General features: G+C 40.8%; 1 protein-coding gene across 4 annotated transcripts in view; it reads left to right on the forward strand.

The window, feature by feature from the left end:
- Positions 1 to 20,606, forward strand: part of PLGRKT (plasminogen receptor with a C-terminal lysine) — a 60,474-nt gene that overhangs the window by 38,491 nt on the left and 1,377 nt on the right. For all 4 annotated transcript variants that reach the window (XM_063609215.1, XM_055294315.2, XM_063609216.1 and 1 more), the window contains exons 4-5: positions 18,236 to 18,366; positions 18,937 to 19,046. In XM_063609215.1, coding sequence (XP_063465285.1) covers positions 18,236 to 18,366; positions 18,937 to 19,046 — 241 coding nt within the window. The remainder of the gene's footprint in view (positions 1 to 18,235; positions 18,367 to 18,936; positions 19,047 to 20,606) is intronic.

The following is a 20,606-nucleotide window of genomic DNA, read 5'->3' on the forward strand; positions in this document are numbered from 1 at the left end:
AGGAATAAGGATTTGGGGGTACTGGGGAGTGGTAGAGACGAATTGTAGGAAGGCGGGAGGAGGAAATGTGTGGTGAATAAAGGTTACCTTGCTATGCAGATAAAAGTCTCTCTGGTGAGAAAAAGTTATCTGTGAGTAACTCTCTTTCTGGCAAAGATAGATACATTTACTAATAAAAATGTCCTTTACCAATGGGAAATTATACTTTAAGCAGATGGGGAGGCGAAGTGCTTTTTCTGCATTGACTGGTTCTCGGTTTCTTTTAGCTCAAAATAATACATCCAAGTGGCATATTTTGGGATGACTTGTTCTGACCCCATCACTACTTGGTGGTAAAATGCTACCCAATATTGTAACATCATGTAGTGCCTTCTTTTAAAAAGTCTTTAAACATGATATAATTTCCTCAAAGCTTTATGATGTAAAATGAGGTATCTCAGATATGGACTTCTCCAGTGAGAGGATCCCAAAGGCTTTATACCCCCATATTCTATTGTGGGTTGGGGTACGGTGGAGAAGAAATGCCAGGATGTTTGTAGCTTTATCAAATTGAAAACTTAGAGCATCTAATTATTACTCATTTAGAAATCAAATTGTTCTCTGTGGACTTCCTTCTCCAAGGAGATTCAAAGCACTTGCTACAAAAAGGGAAGATCACAGCTTGCTTCTCTGTTTTCCTTCCTCCAGGCAAAACCTTGTATCACTTGGTTGGCTTAACAGAATTAACTTCTCTCCTTGGATCGCTTGTCATTGTTTTTACGTAGTTCAGTAACTATTAAATACTTTTCATCTGTGATTAAAAACATATTGCTTCTGGAGGGTCCCTGGCATGCTGCAGTCGTATGACTGGGCAGCAGGTTTCTCACCTTCCTAAATCTGAGCAGCAAAGCACTGCTGGAGGGTAACCCACCCCTGATGTTTCTCCTTTGGGGGTTGCTGAGTGGTAAGTGCAGCTGCTGCCCTATCAGCTTTCCCAGAGTCACAAAGAGAAGCTCCCACTTGGAAGGGACCTTATTCATTGTCTGCTCCTGTTTTGCTGTCCATCCACTGATATCCTAATCTACCTGCTCTAGTCCTCAGTGTGGTTCAGGCTTTGCTCTACGCATCCGTTTGGATGTGGGCACCAAGCTACAGAGTTCACATTTGCACAGATCTCGGCTATGTACTCCAAGTTCTATGCCTCCCCGTTCTAGTTTTGAAATAAAAGGAAATAAGGAGAAGAAGAAAGTGACCAGCGTTCTCAGGGCTGCCTCAAAGCTAGAAATAGAGAAGAGGAGCAAGCTCAAAAACGAAAGTCTGCTGAGCACAGCTGACACCAAGGGCAGCCAGTGCTCACTGTATCTTTATGCTCTGTAAGTTCAGTGACCTGAGGGCAGCACCTGGGACAGCTGCTTGCAGTGTTCTTGCTTTCTCCTTTTTCCTGAGCCACAGTGCATGTGTTTAGGCAGATGCCTTCAAGCCACAAACCATTGCTTGCTTACTTGCTTCCTTCCTTCTTCCCTCTCTCCCATCTTCCCTCCCTTTTCTTCCTCCTTTTCTCCATTTATTTCCTCCACCCTCCATCCCTTCTTTCTTTCTTTCCCTCCTTCCCTCCTTCCTTCCTGCCCTCTTTTCTTCCTTCTTTCAACAAATATTTGATGAACACCTATCTAAGGTGATTGGGATACAGAATTGAACTCAGTCACTGCTCATATACAGCTTACATTTAGTAGAAATGACATACAGTATTTAAAGAAATAGAAAGTATAAATCGAGCTAAGTGCTATGATGAACACTAAAGCTGGATGTAGAGGTCAGGGAAGACCTGCCTTTGGAAAGAAGTATTTGAATAGAAGTGTGAATAAAGTGAGGGGAAAGCCATGTGCAAGATGAGGGTAGTAAGCACACTGACTTTGATCTTACCTGGAAGAAAGTCCATGAGCTCATTTCCTAATGGGTTGCCACTACTAGGCACGAGTAGCCTACAATCTGTTGCCACTAGTAGGAAGCTTACAATTTTGTTTTGTAGCCTTCACATTCATACTTACCACTAAAATATTTCCTCCCAGCATCAAAATTTACTCATAAGAGAAAATAAGTTTGGAAGTTAATTTAAACTTTTGGTTAGAACTGTGATTTTCAAAAATTCTGCTTTAGTAGAAGAACAGTCTTATGTTTGCCTTTATTGTTACTGTGAAGTATGAATGACATTGAAATGTATAATTTTAAGATGAGAATCGTTGATTCTTCAACTCACTGAAAATGAAGTGCCTGATTTTGATGAGATAAATTGTTCCAGTCTTTGTTGGAGTTGTAGATTTATCCATAGCTGGCTTCCATCTGTTACATTCAGATGATAATGATAAAATGCATCATTTCTACCCAGGCTTCCGGCACAGACTTGCTAGAAGACAAAACTATTTTCTGCTAGGTTTTTGCCCTTCTTGAAATGTCTTTATTTATTATTTTTAAATGCCTTCTGGATATAAAGAGTCATTAAATGCAGTTCTAAAACTAACTTTCCATATGTGAAAATGTTTTATTTAAATTATTTTGTTGTGGCTGGACACAGTGGCTCACGCCTTTAATCCCAGCACTGTGCGAGGCTGATGTGGGCAGATCACCTGAGGTTAGCAGTTCGAGACCAGGCTGGCTAACATGGTGAAACCCCGTCTCTATTAAAAATACTAAAAATACAAAAATTAGTCATGTGTGGTGGTACATTTCTGCAGTGCCAGCTACTCGGGAGGCTGAGGCAGGAGAATCACTTGAACCTGGGAGGTTGAGGTTGCAGTGAGCCGAGATCACACCATTGTACTCCAGCCTGGGCGACAGAGTGACACCCTCTCTCAGAAAATAAAAAAATAAAAAACAAATCATTTTGTTGTGTTCTTGTTAGTGTCCAAAATCCACTTGAGAGATTCTTTCAGAATTGTAAAGTATAATTAAAAGTGTTAGGTTTGCTGAGTGTGGTGATTCATGCCTGTAATCCCAGCACTTTGGGAGGCTGAGGCGGGCTGATCACCTCAGGTCAGGAGTTCGAGACCAGCCTGGCCCACATGGTGAAACCCCGTCTCTACTAAAACTACAAAAATTAGCCTGGCATGGTGGCAGGCACCTGTAATCCCAGCTACTTGGGAGGCTAAGGCAGGAGAATCGCTTGAAACCGGGAGGTGGAGGTTGCAGTGAACCAAGATTGTGCCACCTCACGCCAGTCTGGGCAACAGAGTGAGACTCTGTCTCAGAAAAAAAAAAAGTGTTAGGTTAGAGGATGAACCCTAATGCATTTCTTAATGGTATCCAATCAAATAAAAAAAAAAAATCCACCTTTTTTTTTTTTTGTCAATGTTTCCATGAAAATGCCTTGGAAAAATGAAAACTATGCAAATTAGGATTAAGAAACTACATCTTGATTTGGTTCTTTTTCCTGTTTCAAGAGATAGGCTTCCAAGTTATTATGCTGTCTTAAAGCTCAGAGGATAAAAGAAAATGCCAGATCAAGTAGTGAATAGAGATCATTTTACAAAGGAATTTGCACTGTTTAAAGATGTTGTTAAGTTTAATGCTTCTTTCACCTGCTCTTATATTACTTTCTACTACATGAGTCAATACTTTCTTATTTCCTAATGAATGTTACTCTTATTTCTTAATGAGTCCTGCTCCATAATTCTGCAAAGTTATTTACCTAAATGGTCAGAACTACTGTCCAGGATTTCAGTGACTTCAGAATTGAAGTCCAGAATTGAAGTACCAGTAATTCACTGAGTTGCTTGCGTGCCAATTATTGTAAATAAACTAATATCATGCCTCAGACTAATGATTCCATAGAGAAGATTCATTTTATAGTTTCATATATCTGCATCATATATCAGTAACTTTACTCAAATTCAAATAAAAGGTTGTCAGCTTAATGTATTTGTGCATGAACTTAACTACCACTAGTTCTTGAATACTTCTCTTGAAAATTGTAAAACCCCAATTATATATTACACCTATTTGAAGATAATCTGTTTGAAGATAACCTTTAAGTTTGTTTTTTTTTTGCAAAGCCTTTTCACCACTAGGAAAATCTAAGTGTAGTATTTTGAGTGTAATGTTTCATTGTCATAATGCCTTCTAATAAAATGTAAAACAAAAAAGTTGGAATCTTTCAAGATAGCTTGGGTAGCCTTGCTGCAAAGCCTTGCAGAATGGGGGCCCGTCTGCCCACTTCCCTCACCCTCATTGCCTTCCCTGAGGCTCCGTTGCAGTCAGCTTCACCGTGGCTGGCTGTTTGGAAATAATTCACTATAGTCTATCTCTGGCAGCAAGAAGAGAGTTCATTAAAAAACAGACATGTTTAAATCACTGATACAGAGAACTATGGTGAATTTTGTTATAGCATCCAATATTTGAACTTTTTCCTAAATGAAAAGTTACATTTAAAAAAAAACCTTCTCTGTCGCGCGGTGGCTTACGCCTGTAATCCCAGCACTTTGGGAGGCTGAGGCGGGTGGATCACCTGAGGTCAGGAGGTCGAGACCAGCCTGACCAACATGGTGAGACTCTGTCTCTACTGAAAATACAAAAAGTAGCCGGGCATGGTGATGGGTGCCTGTAATCCCAGCTACTCGGGAGGCTGAGGCAGGAGAATTGCTTGAACCCGGGAGGCGGAGGTTGCAGTGAGCTGACATTGCGCCATTGCACTCCAGCCTGGGCAACACAGTGAGACTCCTTCTGAAAAACAAACAAACAAACAAATAAAAAACTTCTCATTAAAAAATCCTCATGGGAAGTTCCATTCAGTTCATATTTTCTCCCTCGTTCTTCATTTCCTTGCACCTGAGCCATTCGCCTTGTTCGTTTCTCAATGGCTATGTTAGAAACCAGTAAATATGTCTGCCTCCTCTGCCTTCCCTGCTCACCCTCAGTTCATCAGGAAGTCATGTAGGCTTCCTGCTTTTGCTTCCCAGGAATTAAAGAAATCTTAGTCACAACATCAAAAAGTCTAGATCATTTTGCCTTTGAAACTTTCATTTCCCAAAGGTTACTTGTAGTGAACGCGTTTATAGTTCCTTAGGAAAGGGATGTGTATGAAACTTGGTGTTAATGATAAAAATAGCAACACTAGATAGAACGCTGGGCTAGGGAGATGGTCATTTCTAGAGATTCACCAACTGAAGGAGAATGTATCTCACTATAAGGTAAGAGGCTTTTCTTCCCAGATCGTCAAACATCTGGGTATAGTTTTCAGTGTTCATTTCCATGAGGGCACAGATTTGTATTTGGTTGGCCTTTTTCTTATTGCCAATCTTAAAAATCTTTAAAACAGAAATCTATTCTCTTTGGAATCAACCCAGAAAAAATAGTAGCTCGACTTTAAATCAGCAAATGGTTAAATATTGTTAGAAAGAAATTACTTCATTCCTTGAGTTAGCTGATCCTGTTCCCAGCTTATTTTAAAAAAATAGAAACCTCAGCAAAAACTACAAACTAGTAAGAGAATTTCTGAATCCAAAAGATTGAAAATGAGCAGCACAGCTCATTTTCTTACCAATAGGTAAGAGAAAAATTAAGATTGTTATTTCTCTTGTTCTGTGATTCTCTTTGAGAAGGTCCATATTTGTTGCTGAGTAAAATGACTAATGTTGAGAGACCTTACTAAATTATAGAGTAAACTTCTTTGAAAGGTATAGTAACAAGAAATTACTGTTAGAATTATTTGCACTTACCATATTGGGGTTTTACAGCATCATTTAACTGCTAGAGCTATTTTTTGAAACCCACATATTTCACAGTAAACAGTAAAAAACCAACAAGACGTGTAGGAAATAGAAGACTTTTAAATGTATTTCATATTATTACGAGATGTTCATTTTTCCAACTAGCTATTTCTTGTTATTGTGTACATGGTAGGAGGAACAAAAAAGGATGTTTATCCTGACTTCACTCACTGAGGGAGAAAATAAAAATGGCAGGGTGAAGTCATCTTATTATAATGTTGCAGATAGTTTTTAAAATCCAGAAATTTTGGCTGAGTGCGGTGGTTCATACCTGTAATCCCAGTACTTTGGGAGGCTGAGGCGGGTGGATCACCTGAGGTCAGAAGTTTGAGACCAGCCTGGCCAACATGGTGAAATCCTGTCTCTAATAAAAATAAAAAAGTAGCCGGGCGTGGTGGCACACACCTGTAATCGCAGCTACTCAGGAGGCTGAGGCAGGAGAATCACTTGAACCTAGGAGGTGGAGGTTGCAGTGAGCTGAGACTGCGCCACTGCACTCCAGCCTGGGCAACAGAGTGAGACTCTGTCTCAAAAATAAATAATAATAATAAAATGAAATAAATTAAAAGTCAATCCAGAAATTTAAATAAAGTGGCATGCCAAAAATACTAATAATAGTTAATTTTTACTGAATGCTTATTAAATGCCAGTTACTAGTCTGAACATTTTATGTATTCTCTTATTTTATGATCACCCAGTAAGGAGATCTAATTATTTATTTCTTTTTAATAAATGAGATAACTGAAGCCCAGTGATGAAAAGCAGCTTGCCTGAGGTCACAAGCTAGTATATAGGGGAGTTCAGATTCAAACCAGGGAGACTGACTACAGAATTGGAATGCTTATCTCCTCCTGCTTCAGATATTCATGAGACATATGCAAAAGCTGAGACATGCTAATGTGAGAATGTGAGTTAGCCTTAAGCAATTTGTTTTATGAATAACCATATTATAATTGCACAATAATGATACAGTGAATAGGAAGTGTTAGTAGAAGTTTTAAGATACAATTAAAGATAAGTTGTGGGAATAAAGAATACATTCCTCTGGGGCTGATTGTCAATGGCAGTTCATTTATATCAATATACTAACCCTAAGCAATTAATCAGAATTATGATCATATCTTTATTGTGAACATCTATAACAACTTGACAAATACCCATTTATCCTAAAAGTACCTCTCTGGAGTAGTCCTGAGGAGACCAGATAATATAACTGCTATTACAATGTCTGAGATTTAAGTGGAAAAAAACCCAAAGGCACAGAAAACTCAGTTTGTCCCAGTGTATTCAGCATGCTTAGCCTTGTTGCTGCCTCACACACTTTCCCCCTCTAGGTCTCATGGTACATATGTCAGAGCTCTAAGAGATGAGTTTAGTGTTGGCCAGGCCAACTTCTCCCCTCTGTGCATCCTTGCAGCTAAGGAGATCAGCCTTGAATTGTTCAACTGAGAGGAACATGCCCATCCCTACTTCTGCATGGAAGGGTGAGGGAGGGGAGGTGCATCTAAATTACCTGCAGGGCTTTCCCAGCCAACACTCTTTCCCCTAATTCCTACAGAGAACCTAGTAAGTCACTAGCTTTGAGGTGTCTTGGCTTGCTAAAAGTTTAAGGACAGCTAAGTTAGACAAAGCATGAATACGACTGAACCTATCAGGATACCTGTGGGGCTGCCTGCTTTGTTTATTGGTTCATCCATGGAGAAGAGCTAGCCTTACTCTTGCCTCAACGCCACAAACTCTGCCTTTTACTCTGGAGGACAGTCTCCAAAATGTGTGTCACTGATTACAGGGTGACATGGAGAAAGCAGAGTTCGGTCTACACCAGTTTATCACTGCTTCTGACCAAAGGCCAAAGATGTGGCCAATGTGATGTCATCTTTGTACCCAGAAGCACAGCTCATTACATATGACAAACTAATTTTATGGAATTTTCTGATATGAAATCAAAGTATGCTATCCTCAGGAGAAATATTGCGATAATCTAGGTGAAATTAGTGTTGCAGCAGGATGACTTTCTTTTCTTATCTTAGCTTTTATTTCCCCGGCAATGTTTTCAAGACATGTTGGCTGTTTTCTTTTCCACTCCAAGAAACCAAATGCCTTAAACTACAATTGGTTCAAAGATAAATAATCTTATTTTGACTTAGCACAAATCAAAACCATATCCCATCATATAAAGTTGCCTCAAATCAGTGATTTTTAGATAAAGTTAATGATGCTTTATGCACACACATGCATTTAACCATTTAAGTCAAGTTTTTAAAGTCTCGTGACCAACGTCAATTCCGCAAAGTACTTTTCTGGCTATTGGGATGTGCTAGGTATCTTTTAATTGTTCTTAGAAAATCCTGCTGCTTTGATACTTAGGGTGGAGAGACCGAATAGTGCAAAAACAAACAAGAAACAAAACAAAAAAACAAGAAAACCTAAAACCAACCACTAATGTCCCCCTTATTATAATTTTCTGACAGTTGAGAATTATGTTAGTAAATACAACTTTTTTCTTTTTGAAGATTTAGTCATTTTGTGTTTTGAAGACATTTAAAAAATCCCCACTTGAGATATGAAAAGCAGCATAGCTGTAAACTTGACTTGGTATTGTTTTTCTTTGTTGGCTACACCTGGGTTTGCCTTTTTACCTATATTATCTGTAAGTCACACAACAGCCTTGCAAGGTAGGAGTGACTGGGTACATTGGGGAAGCTACAGTTTGGAGGAATGCCATGGTTGAGATCAGGCAATGATTACCTGAAGGAGCCGGAGTTAAATATCTGGGTCTCTCTGGCTCCAAAGCCACTAACCCCAACTTGATTTGCTGAATTATCAAATGCCAAGGAGAATAAACATCATTTGTAGAGGAAAGGTGAGAATGATGTGATAGTGTTTGCATTCTGCCCTTGGACCCTGTGGGGACAGCCAAGGCGGGAAGGGTCTTCAGCCCCCACAGCCTGCCTCTTTGACTCTCTCTGCCTGAGACCACTCTGGCCTCTCCTGTGATCTTTCAAATTTTGAAACTGGTCCAGCCTGAGGCTACCTTGATAAATTCTGATAAAAGCGTCACATGTCTAGGTCTTCCTCTGGCAGTTTTGTGGTTTTTCAGGCCTAATTTTACATGGAGAAAGGCAAATACACACACACACAGACACACACACACACACACACACGCACACACGCACACACACACACACACTCACACACAAGAACTGAATTAGTCACAGAGTTGAGAATTGCTGGTATTTTAAGCAAAAATACCCTCCCATCCTGAAGCAGATCAGGTTTGGTATCTGGATTTTAGAACCTTCTAGATGGCCTGCATTGGTTCCTCTGACTCCACTAGATTTCCTCAATGACTGTCTGACCCCAGTGGCATCTTCCTGGTGCTTCTGGACATGATGTACCAACCTTCCTGGGTATTCTTCATTTCAGGCCCCTGGAAATCATACCCTTGTTCCTCACTCCTCCTTGATATTTCTCCTGGCAGTTCAGGTTTCCTGATGTGCTTTCTGGCTGGGAGTTCCCACAGGTGCTGTCCTTCAATGAAGGTCTGTTTCATGTACTATGAAGCTGGTTTCGCTACTTTATCTTTATAATGGCCTTCAGTCATTAGGGAGAATGCCATTTTATCCTGGAGTGCAGGCCAACAAACTCCTGTCTCTTCCTGTTTTCTTCTTGAACTTATTTTGGGTCGCCTAGAAAATTCCCAACCCCTTCTGAGAGCTTTCAGTGAATGATTTGCAAAGCAGAGAAGATGAGCATGTCTAGGACTAAGCAATTGGGGTCTTCCTAGATCAGTTACTCCTCTCTGCCCACCTCCCCAGGTTTTCTCTGATGACTCATTATCCAGAGGGTACTGGAGGAAATGGAAAGTCTTTCCAAAGTATTTTAATGATCCCCTCAAAGCACATGGCATTTTTTACATACCCTGACAGGTGGGGCTGACCTGGCACTATCAGCTAGACCGTCATGTTCTCCTGCAGAACATAAACAATTTCATAGATCAGCACCATCAGACAAGACCATGCTGTGACTGTGATGAACAAAGACATAAAACAAGACCATTGTGTAATCATGCCGGACACTGACAACCACATGAACGTTGTCAAAACCACACAAATGACCAAGCATCTCCCCTGCTGATTAATAGCAGTGCTGTGGCAGCCTTACTATTTTTCACTGTTGCCTGCTTTTTTCTTCCTGCTTCTAAGTAAATCTTAAGATATCCCATCACAGAACTATGGCCACTTCCTGACAGCATCCAATCCAGATAATCTTTGAGCCTTCCCCCAAATATCTAACACAAGTCCATGTCCTATGTTAAGTCCTCTCTAATACCCGCTTACTGAGACACCCCACAGTCCCCCATGGTACATGTCTTCTTCATTGCACAAGTCAATAAGCCAACTTTATCAACTGTAGGTATGTTACTGGTACCTTCAGCTGGAGGACGTTGTCAGTATCATGACAATATCAAAAATACCAAATACTTATTTAGCACTTGCCATGTGCCAGATGCTGTTGTAAGTTCTTTGCATGTATTAACACCTTTAATCTTTGTAACAAATTATGACATTGACACTCTTATTATTCCCACTTTGTAGACGAGGAAACTGAAGCACAGAGAGATTAAGTGGAAGTCCTGTTTCTCCAAAGAGGGACATTTCATCACAAGTTCTAGCAGAAATTACAGAACAGGCCAAGAGAACACTTCATTTCTCCATGACCTTTAGGACCATGGTGACTGAGGGCTAGGCTCATGCCCTTGGGCTATTCCAAATGGGGAGAAGATCCTCTCTACTTGCTCATTTTAAGTCAAAACCTCAAGGGCTGGGGAAAGAGTGAAAGAGTAGGCCAGTTTGTGAAGACTTGTTATTTTCTTCAATGCAGAAATATGATCTCTTGGCAAGAACAGTGAGTTTATATAGATTTTTGTGTATCATCTGCATATATCCTATGATATTTATCGAGTGACAGGCAGAATTTTAGATGTTTACTAATGAATGACAAGCTTGCGATATCTCAGTGCTCATCTCACCCAATTTCTCAGCAACTTTTGACACAGTTGATCTCTCCCTCCTTGAAAAACATTCCTCAGTTGTTTCTGGGAAACCACACTTGCAGGCTGTCTCCCTGTCTCCCTGACTGTGCTGTCTCAGTCTCCTTTGCCTCCTCTTCTCCCTGACTGTTACACGTTCCTGGAGTGGCTGTGGCTCAGATTGCCATTGTCTTCTTTTCACCATCTGTACTCGCTTCCTGGGGCATCTCATCCAGTCTCATAATTTCAAATAACACCTGCATAACTGATGCCTTCAAATTAATATTTCTAACCCAGAATTTGGCCATAACTACAGACTGATATACCAAACTGCCTGCTTGACACATCATGTCACCTATATCCAGTCCATCAGAAAATCATTTCAGCTTCCAATTCCAAATATATCTAGAATCCAACCACTTCTCACCATTTTCACTGGTGTCACTCTACCCCAGACCCCTGTTTGTTGCCTGGATTGGTGCTATAGCCTCCTAACTGCTCTCCCTGTTGTTACCCTTGCCCCTCTACAATATCTCCGTCCTTTCTTCTTATGTTAAAGTCTAACATAGATATAGTGATGTGCAGAAATCTTAAGAGTACAGCTTGATTTCTACAGATGTTTATTCCTGTGTACTTAACACCCAGATCAAAAGATAGATCATTCCCAGCCCCCCAGGAGGCTTCCTCCCACCTCTCTCAGTGCTAAATGTCACCACTCTCTAGACTTCTATCCCCGTAAATTAATTTTGCCTATTTTAACGCTCCTTATATATGGGACTATATCGTATGTACTTTATTATGTCTGTTTTCTTAATTCAACATTACATCTGTGAAATTCATCTACACTGTTGCTTGTAGAAGTAATACATTATTTTTTCCATGTTTTATAGTATCCCATTATATGAATACACCATAATTATCCATTCTACTGTTGATGGTCATGTGGATTAATTCCAGTTTGAGTCTATTATGACAATTGCTGCTATGAATGAAAACACGTTCATTCCTCTTGGGTACTCAATATTCTTAAAACAGAGGTCAGATGGTCCTGTTGAAATGTCAAATTTCATAATTGCTTGATCCAAACCCTCCAGCAGCATTCCATCTTTTTCAGAGTAAAAGCTAGAGTTCTGGCAAAAGCCTACGAGACCCTATACTCTTGTATTCTAATATGGTCCACTTTCTAAAAGCATTGACATTGGAGCTCCTTAGAAGTAGCAAATCACCTGTCCCTCCTAGGTCTACATAATCAGAACCTGCTTTGAGCAAATTCCCCAGGTGATTCACGTGCACGTTAAAGTTTGAGGAGCTCTGCCCTTGGCAGTCTGTCCCTTTGCCATCACCCTTCCAACCTTGTCTTCTGCCACTTTCTCCCTTGCTCACTCCATGCTGTCCACATGGGTCACTTTGCTGTTTCTTAAACACCCCAGGCATTTCATATTTGAGGGGTTGTCTGGGCAAGACCTGGTGAGCAGTTTCCTCTCCTGACCCAGTCATAGGGTTCCTGTGTGACCTTAATTTTATGGTATGGTTTCTAACTTTTTATGCCCATAATGAATGAACTCAGAGGATAATTATGGGTGATGGACATGGGATGACTAACAGCAGGTAGCAGTGATGGGAGGTGGGGGAAAGGGAGCAGGTGGGATGAACAGAAACAGATGTCAGAAGGAAAAGATGAAGGCCAGAGTGAGGTTGAGAGCTCCCCCGGGGCAGGAGCAGAGTCACATTTCTCTTTGGCCCCTATAGTGTCTGTGTTGATTATATGACCTCTTTAATTGAGGCCAGAATTGCTCAACCACAACAGTATTGACATTTGGAAGTGAAAATTATTTTGTTGTGTGTGTTTGGGGGGGGGGCCTGCATATCATACGATGTTCAGCAGCATCCTTGGCCTCTACCCACTAGATGCCAGTAGCATACTTCAATTGTGCCAATCATAAGTGTCCCCAGACACTGCCAAATATCCCCTGGGAGGCAAAATCATGCCTGGTTGAGAACCACTACTTTGAGACTAAAATATCCTAAAGGTATCAGGGAATTACCTGTGCTTAAGTTCTTGACCACTGCTGGGCTTTGGTGGTCTGAGATTTTTACCCTGCATGCAGGCCAGCAAGTCAGCCTGCCATAGTTTCACGGATGCTGGTGGAAGACACATGACTCCTGGGTCAGAGAAAAAGGACTTATTACTGACGTCAATGGTAACATCCAGTGTATTCGCATTTTCTTGCATCTGTTCTCTTTGTCTTCAGGTCCCACAGGAGCTATGTGATCAGGGCCAGGAGATACTAGATATGGCAGTGGATTGCATTACATGAGATGAAGTCTGACATACGGAATCCAAATCCAAATATAAACAACCAACATTTATTGACCCATAACTGTGTGCTTTTACTAAAATAATGCTAATGGGCAATAAGCATGCCTTTCCTTTTCTCTTGAGAGAGACACCATCTCTGTCTTCCAAGGGTTTTGCTATATAAACATCCTAGGAAATATATTCTGGAGGAACCACTGTCAGTGTCTTTGCTCGAAAGGCATACAGGGATGTGGGAGATCCATGGAGAATTGCCTCTCAGAGATAGACCACAAATTTTGGCTGCTTTCCTTTCCTTTCCACCATCCTCTCTGTCTTGGGGGTTCCTCCTTACTCATGAGACTTCACACAGCAGACCCTGTTCTTCCTTACTTTCTCCAAAACACACAGGTACTGAAGAGTGGCAAGTATGTGAGCCACTGGGAAAGGAAACTGAGAAGGAAATGATTGCTTCTCCTCCATTCCCTGGCTCAATTGCTTCTCCTCCATTCCCTGGCTCAATAAATGGCACACCTGTATCCACTAACTCTAAGATCCCCAACCCCTGGGCCACGGACTGGTACTGGTCAGTGGCCCATTAGGAACCCGACTGCCCAGCAGGAGGTGAGCAGCAGTGAGTGAGTATTACCACCTGAGCTGCACCTCCTGCCAGATCAAGGGCAGCATTAGATTCTCATAGGAGTGTGAACCCTGTTGTGAACCGTGCATGTGAGGGATCTAGGTTGCATGCTCCTTATGAGAATCTAATACCTGATGACCTGTCACTGTCTCCCATCACCCCCAGATGGGACCGTCTAGTTGAAGGAAAACAAGCTCAGAGCTCTCACTGATTCTACATTATGGCGAGTTGTATAATTATTTCATTATATGTTACCATGTAATAATAATAGAAATAAAGTACACCATAAGTGTAATGCACTTGAATCATCCCGAAACCATCCCCCAACCTGGTCCATGGAAAAATTGTTTTCCATGAAACTGGTCCCTGGTGCCAAAAAAGTTGGGGACCACTGCGCTTGCTGATCCAGCTAGCAGCTGAGGAGCGTGTTTGTTTCCTAGAGCTGCCTCAACAAATGTGCTAGTTTTAAGCAACTGAAGATGATTATTTCACAGTTCTAGAGGCCAGAAGTCTGAATCGAGGTGTGTCAGCAAGCCCACTGTCTCTCTGAAGGCTCTAGGGGAGAATCCTTCTTTGCCTGTTGCAGCTTCCAATGGCTCCAGGCATTCCTTGGCTTGTGGCTGCATTGCTCCAATCTCTGCCTACATCTTTACACGGCCTTCTCCACCTGGCCTCTCTACTCTGTGTGTCTTTTATAAGGACATTTGTCGTTGGATTTAGAGCCTACTTGGGTAATCTAAAGTGATCTCATCTTAATATCCTTAATTATATCCCCAAAGACTTCCAAATAAGGTCACATTCTTAGGTTTCTGGAGTTAGGATGTGGACTTACCTTTTAGGGGTCACCATTTAACCCACTGTAGGAAGTCAACCCCTACTCTTCCCTTCCTTCTCTACCCACATTCAGGTTCCCACAGTTCTTACTGATTCTATGTCCTTTGGCGCCCATCTACTTCTTTCTGTGCCATCCTACTTCAAGGCAACATCAGTACCTGCCTGTCTGAAGTGGACACTTCCCTAGTGGGTCTGCCTGTGTTCAGTCCTGTTCCCCTCTATTCCTCACAGGGTGGCCAGAGGGTATTTAAAATGCAAATCTGATCATGTCACTGTTCTGTTTCAGTGACTTTGTGGCTGACCCCTGTGTCTCTTTGACATACTCCATCATCATTATTATTATTTTAGTATCTCTTGACTTTCTGGCACTATAAGATGCTGTAGGCTCCTCTTACACATTTCTTGCCCCAGTCCTAGGCCAGCTATTTCTCTAAGGAGCCCTGGTTTATTTATTTTTTTTTTTGGAGAGTAGAAATCATGTGTGGGTGTTTCTGGGTGTTAGGTATGCTTGTTTGCAAGGGGTTGCTATTGCCTCTATGCTCTGTCCGTGGACAGAGCTGAGAAAATGTATGTACTTACAGTAAGCCATGAATGCCTAATCTATGCGTGCATATACATATGCATATCTATAATTTCATCCTTGTCTATCTCTATATCAAGCACCAAGCATGAGTTCATACTTATGTCATTGGCTTTAATCCAGTACCACATGGTTCATTCTAGTCTTTTCCTCTTACTTGTTTGTGATTTCCCTGTTTAATAATAAGAAACCTGGCTTCCACCATCTTCTGTCAATTGTTGCTCATCTCCAGTAGACATGTAAAGTAGTTTCAGAATTGTTAATCTGTAACTTGTGAGAGACAGTTTTACTCACTAGAGTACAGTGTTTGTGTATAGTTCTTTCGGTCTTTAGTTTTACAGTTTTTAGTCAAAATACCACTTTCCAAAGATAGATCAGTTCTTTTCCCCAAACCCTTCATTGACGTTGTGCCACACATTTGTAGTACAGTCAGATTATTTTGTCATGGTCCCCATTCCATCTTGTGCATCCCTTGCCCTTTTGGCTGACTTGTAAAATTTGTATGCACTAAGGTTCACTCTGTGCTGTAAAGTTTTATGAGTTTTGACAAATGCAGAGTGTCATGTATCCACCAGGATAGTACGATACAGATTAACTCTATCACCCTGAAAGCCCCTCTGCTCACAATCTTTTGAGAGTTCCCAGGTAATCTCTTTCAGACTGATATCTCAGGTTGATCTTTCGTGGGAAAAAAACATAAGCTATGAGTCTTTCATTTCAGGCGATGGTTCTCAGTCCTGGCTGCACGTGAGAACTATCTGGAAACCTTTAGAAAATATGGATGCCTGATTTTACCTCCAGATCCTGACTTAATTGATCCCACCTGGTTTAGTTGGTCAGGGATGTATATCTGGGTACTAGACATTTGAAAAGCTCCCCAAATACTTAAGTTGTGCAGCAAAGGTTTAGAACCACTCAGGACTCCTCTATTTCTTGTTTGCTGCGTTTTGATAAAAACACAAATAATTAATTGCTGTATTTACATCACTTTGGGGGATATGATGAATCAGTATGTAAGTTTTGTAAATAAGTAATGTAGCAAGGATGAATTTCACACACTAAATAATCTTGTGCAAAAACACATCTATTTTTTATCTCTAAATGAACTCAGAATGAACCTCAATTTCTCTTGGTGACAGCAAATTTAATTTTGACAAGTCAAAGTTACTCAATTACTTCTAGTTTAAAACTCGGTTCTTTGGGAGAAAATAGTTGAATTCAGCTTTCCTCCTGCCCTTCTCCGTTCATCTTTTCCCTGGTATGACCTAGGCTTGGGTCCAGGTGATCTCAGGTGGCACCAGCATCAGGGAAGGCACGTCTAGCCAGATGCATTTGGGGATCCCCAGACAGAGAATTATGGCCCTGCTTCCTATGGAGAATGTTGGGAGGGAGCAGGTACTGCAGAGCATAAATGGTTTCAGAGCAGACCTCACAGAGAGCACGCCTAAGAGAGGCCACTTCCATCTCCCTCAGCGGCCAAGGGGTGTGAAGAAAGTCTGCAAGGTTCTCACATCAGCTGGAGAGGGCCGGAGAAGGTAGCTGCAGATTGAGAGCAGGTGGCCTACCAGAGTCCATAACCTTGGGCCAGGGAACCCCATAACACACACTTGGGAGTGAATGTAAGCCAGTGGCTGAATGGGAAAGGCCACTGGATCCCAGAGGATCAGTAGCACTTGAGAATATGGCGATGATGGTTACGCCAGCCTGGAACATGGTCACATGCCCTTAGGGAACATCATGTGGCGCTGTCCAGGTTGATTGAACAGAAAACAAAGCAGAAAACCATTCTCGGGTGCTGCTGATCCTCTGGGATCCAGTGGCCTTCCCCACCCAGCCACTGACTTATGTTCACTCCCCAAGTGTCTGTTATGGGGTCCCCTGGCTCTGGGTTTTGGACTTGTTGGTAGTCCCCCTGCTCTCAATCCATAGCTACCTTCTGTGCCCCTCTCCAGCCAGTGTGAGAATCTTGCAGACTTCGTCCACACCGCTTGGCTGCTGAGGGAGATGGAAGTGGCCTCTCTTAGGTGTGCTCTGTGCAAGGTCTGCCCTGAAACCACTTCTGCTCTGCTGTAGCTGCTCCCTGCCAGAATTCTCCGCAGGAAGCAAGGCCACAAGTCTTCTCTGTTTAGGGATTCCCAAACCCATCTGAGGCTTCTATCATATCTTCTGGTGACTTAACCTTCCAAACAGGCCAAGGAGCCAAGCCCCATCTTTACATCTAAACTATCATTTGCCCCTCCCAGCTACTCCCCTCAGTAGAAAGAGGGCATGGAGGGAAAACTAAATCACATTATTATTCCTTCCTCTCCTCTTCCTTGCATCATGAACTCCCTGTGTATTGCCCTCTAGCTTGGCTAATGACATGTAGTGCCAAGATTTTAGAATTAAAACATCAACAACAACAACGCCAACAACACTTTTCTCTGTCAAGAATATAACTCTCTTCAAATAATGGGCTTGGATTTACAGACAGTTGCTTCTCCTGAGTATTTTCTAAAAATCCATTTAGAAATTCAGTTTCCTTCTGTGTTCTGAGCCATCTGCCTTCTGTTCAAAGCAGTGAAAGGCACTGAACAAAGTGGTGAAGAACTTGAGGCGAGAAAAATGTGGCAAAGAAAAATCTCTATAGAGGTCTCAAAACAACACCCATCTACTATCATATTGTGGTGTGATATGGAGCAAATAAATACTCCAAATAAATTTCAATTTGGAGTGGATTTGGAAGGCAGATTTCCATGCAAGTGGAAATATAAAGGCCAATAAGATGTATCTACATTTAAAGACCCATAGATCTTTCCACACATGCAATAGGAAAAGCTGGACATTTATTTGAGGCTTGGGTAAAGCTCCAGACGACAGGCAGTCAAGACCTCAGGGTGTAAAAATGGAATATTGATATTTATTCTGTATTTATTCCAGGAAGATTTCACTGCCAAGGTGACAGTTGGTGAGAGCTGTCCAAAGGAACTTTAGTCAAAGTCTGTTGAGATTTTTTTGAAAAAACATGAATTAAAGCAATTGAAGAATGAATCCACTGGAAAAACAGATCATTAACTATTTGTTCAGATTCCAAAGATGCGTAACTTTACTTTGTCTTTTGTTTTGTCCTCAGCTGGAAAGGCAGCTCATCATGCAGAGTGAAATGAGAGAAAGACAAATGGCCATGCAGATCGCATGGTCTCGGGAATTCCTCAAATATTTTGGAACTTTTTTTGGCCTTGCAGCCATCTCTTTAACAGCTGGGTATGTTTGCTATTTAACATTTTCTTCAATCATTTACTTCTTTTTGTGTTTTCCGCTACCATTTTATTATGAAGTTGGCCAGAATAAGAATTTGGTCCAAATAGTGTATGTAAGCAGAGTAACCTATTAACCTTAGTCCTTGGGGGTAACTCTATGAAAGCAAGGCAGTAACAGTTAATTTAGTTTCCTAGGTTGCTTCTGTCTTTTTCTCTACTTTATTAGTTAGAGAGAGAGAGCACCGACTTGACACCAAGAAGGCCTCTGTATGTTTATCTCAACAATCCCTTAGTGGTAGATACCAATCCTTACTCATTTTAAAAACAAGGAACCTGAGCTTCAAAGTCAAATAAAGATGAGCAAGTCACAGACCTTGCCCTTGAGAACCGCAGAATCTGGTTAGGGGTATTGGGTAAAGAAATCCCATTTCCATAGAATTATCAAATGTATTAAGTAACTTCTGAAGGAAAAGGCATTCTTCCAAAAAGCAGGTATTTTTTTTTCTTTAAGTATACAGATATGTCTTTACAGGTTATTTTTCGATATTGGTTCTTTTTTTAATTCTTGAAACAGAGCCATTAAAAAAAAGAAGCCAGCCTTCCTGGTCCCGATTGTTCCATTAAGCTTTATCCTCACCTACCAGTATGACTTGGGCTATGGAACCCTTTTAGAAAGAATGAAAGGTAAGTCTTTGATAAACTAGAGTTTCTATTTGCTGATTTATTTTCCAGTTCAAGGATCCCTGCCTTAGGAAGCTTTGACTTATAAGGATTCTGACAAGACTCTCTCTTTGAACCTCCAATGACCAACATTTCTGCTCCCTTTCACACAGTGGTGTCCTAGAGCCAGCTCATACCAGCTCACAAGAACCAATCGCTACATTTTCAGAGATTGTGTAAGCTGGTTGTTAAACATAGTCACTTAATGTACTAAAACTTATATAAACTTGCAATAAATAAAGTACACCAAATAATATTAAATTGTGTTTAAAACAAAGGTAATAAATAGAACTCATCTGTTTCTAAATATTTACTATTGTCCATACTCTTTGATTATTTATAGCTATTGTATCTATGTGATAGAAATGCAGATGTAATACACAGACAAAACAAAATACAGCTACAGTCCAGTTTCAGTGACATCCCATTGGTAGCCTGAAGTTGGTGTTGGTGGGAATATTTACACAATGGAAATCTGTGGTCCAAATCAAGGCTTGACTTCTTATTTTGTTGATTGTCTAGACCAGGGGTTGAAAAATGATGGCCTGAGGCTGGCCACCTGTTTTCAAAAATAAAGTTTTATTGGAACACATCCATGCTCATTCATTTATGTATTGTCTGTGGCTGCCTTCCCATTACCATGACAGAGCCATCCTTGAAACAGAAACATATCAGTCCACAAGCCTATAATATTTACCGTCTGGCCCTTTAAGACAGTTTGCCAACCTATGGTCTAGATTTTAAAAATTGATGAAGAAAACGCTAATAATGCAGATGAAGCTTAAAAGTGTGCTTTGTCTGTAACTATTACATTGTAAGTAGCATAAAAGTTGGTGAAATATTCTTCTAGTATTGAAAAACTATTATCCAGTACAGCAAATAAGTTGTTTACATCATTCTCAAATAAATGAAGTCCCAACATTTGTCTTGAAGGAAACGATTCGTTGGTTCACTTTTGTCCTGCTCATTAGTGTAAATGGAAACACCAAGCATCATCCATTATCCTCTCTCATCAGCTGCAACGTAGGCTGGCTACAGATTCAAGCATTCCGTAAAAATCAGTGAAAGCATTCTGTGAGAATCAATTTGCTATGTGGAATTTCATGTACATTTGATTATGATACATATTTTTATGTATAATGAACATGTATAACATGTATAATAAACATACATATTATACATTTATATACATTTTATTTTCAGAGAACTGGTTGGTAAATATTCACCAGCACACTGCTGCTGTCACAGAATCCTGATTTTTATTGCAGTAGAATTTGACACAGCTGGCACAGGAATTTAATAGGACATTTTTGTGGGAATTTCCTGTTTAAAAAAAAGTCAAATTCATCAGAAAAGTTATCACATTAGACAATGTAGATTATAGTTTTTTTTCCATGTTAGTAGTGATGACCCTAAAATATACAATCCCTATTCGACTGAGTTTATCATCAGCCATTCTTTTAACACATGATGAAAATTTACCAACTGGAAGAAAGGCTCTCTCACGTGGCAAACATCTAGTCT

This window comes from Symphalangus syndactylus, chromosome 9 (assembly GCF_028878055.3).
Source record: "Symphalangus syndactylus isolate Jambi chromosome 9, NHGRI_mSymSyn1-v2.1_pri, whole genome shotgun sequence".
Taxonomy (NCBI): domain Eukaryota; kingdom Metazoa; phylum Chordata; class Mammalia; order Primates; family Hylobatidae; genus Symphalangus; species Symphalangus syndactylus.